The sequence below is a fragment of the Echinococcus granulosus genome (assembly GCF_000524195.1).
Source record: "Echinococcus granulosus chromosome Unknown EG_S00216, whole genome shotgun sequence".
Lineage (NCBI taxonomy): Eukaryota > Metazoa > Platyhelminthes > Cestoda > Cyclophyllidea > Taeniidae > Echinococcus > Echinococcus granulosus.
This window is the reverse complement of record NW_020170596.1, coordinates 2240-3973: the sequence shown is the minus strand read 5'-3', so window position 1 is coordinate 3973 and position 1734 is coordinate 2240. Positions and strand designations below refer to the sequence as shown.

At 39.1% G+C, this 1734-nt stretch overlaps 1 protein-coding gene across 1 annotated transcript in view; it reads right to left on the bottom strand. All coding sequences in view use genetic code 11, as the record gives it.

Moving 5' to 3' along the window:
• Positions 1-1512, bottom strand: part of EGR_10397 (hypothetical protein) — a gene marked incomplete at both ends in the record, with an annotated part of 4917 nt that extends 3405 nt beyond the window's left edge. The window contains one exon of the mRNA XM_024499646.1: positions 1426-1512. Coding sequence (XP_024345931.1) covers positions 1426-1512 — 87 coding nt within the window. The remainder of the gene's footprint in view (positions 1-1425) is intronic.
• Between the last annotated feature and the right edge of the window lie 222 nt (positions 1513-1734).

Below are 1734 nucleotides of genomic sequence, written 5' to 3'. Positions count from 1 at the left end.
TTTGTGTGTGAGGGGACGCGCGGGCGAGCGCAGCACGGATGGCGAGGCGAGGGAGAGGTGAAAAAAGGTACGCAGATCTGTAGCTGTAGGAATGGGGCGTGAGGGTTGGCAACGGGAGTGATGCTTGACTCAGAACCCATTGCCAGTGTAAACGTGGCGATTTGAGAGCAACCCATTTGACCTGCTGGATTGTCAAGACGACCGTCCTCTTTGAGTTGTTCTTGATAGGTGGCCCATTGGCGACATCCTGAGTTTTTAAGGTGGTCATTATGAAAAATCAAATTCATTATAACAGTTAGTCTTACGTTAAAACTGCATGCTACACCTCAGGTGACAGCTGAGGAAAGCAATTTATCAACGTTTTTATTAGCCGTTCAATGCGTGCATGATCGGCGATTCATCATTTAGAAGTCCTGGTGCAAGATTCTTCTGAATGAAAAAAGAAGGAGTTAAGGTTGTGCTTTAATCGTGAAAGTAAAGTAAGGCAGCAGATACAGAAGTCCAATTGAAAAATGAAGAAAGTGATACCAGTGGAAGCTTTTAAGCTTAGTGTTAATGGAAGTCATGAGATTGTACATCCGTCCATCCCAACGTGTCATGACCTGAACATTCTGCTGCACATGTCTATCTATTTAATCCCCTATCAATTTTGACATAGCAACTCGTTTCACAGAACATTTTAATGCAACAGTAAGAGCATTTATGGAGGATTTTTGTTCGCATGAAAAAAATAAATGTAAAATCCACCGTTTAGAGAACGATTCGGCAACCTTTAGTCAAAAAAGTCGCTGTAACTGTTTAAAGAAACTAAACTTAAGGTAAATTATTTCATCAAAGACGTGACCAATGCCACAAGGAGAATTATTTTCTGTCAGAATGAAATTACGTCACTTTCATCGGAAAATCTTCCCAATCTTTCGTAGGTATTGTTATTTGTAAAAAAAAGGCGTCGACTAACCTGATTGTATTAAGGGTAAGCATTGCGACCATTTTAACTCCTAAAATTCGTATTGTCGTGGTGTAACGTTTACTACTCTATGCAATTGTACCATTCTTAGTATTTTCAGCAGAAAGTTGGTTAGGCCAAAAGGACCATAATCCAGTTTCTAGTTCCACGTGAAAAAGGGAATCAACACACATCGGTGTTGGGTATACCAGATCAGCAAACGCGACTTTTTACCTCGAGTCAAGAGTTTGCAGGATGAAATGGCCGGCGTTCAACTGTTCCAAGTGTTGCTCACTATCGGTTGCGATGATGAAAATTTACAATTAAAGTAGAGAATTCTACTGTCTCATGCCACAAAATGCATGTTAAGATTGTTGGTGACAATGATTAAGTAGCAAGATTTAGCAAATGGTTTGATCTGTTTACTTAATTCAACGCTGTCACATTTCAGGTAGTTTCTTCCGAAAACGTCATCATACTTTTATTTGACCAAATTCATTTGAATGGTAAAAACGTTTCTTTAAAAATAAGATAACCAATGTATCATTCAATTCTTCGAAATGCATGGTAACAAAACCATATTAAACCGGGAGGACTGTTTGTTTTTACTTGGATAAAGTGCCACCTAGCGACATACAATCTGCATTTATTAATTCTAATGCATGACTACACAGTGAGAGGATGTCAAGGATTGGAACATGTGTGCATACACCCACATTGATAAACTGTTAGTACTTTAGTTGGATAGAAAACCGTAAGAACAAAACCCGCACAGTTTTCACGATTTA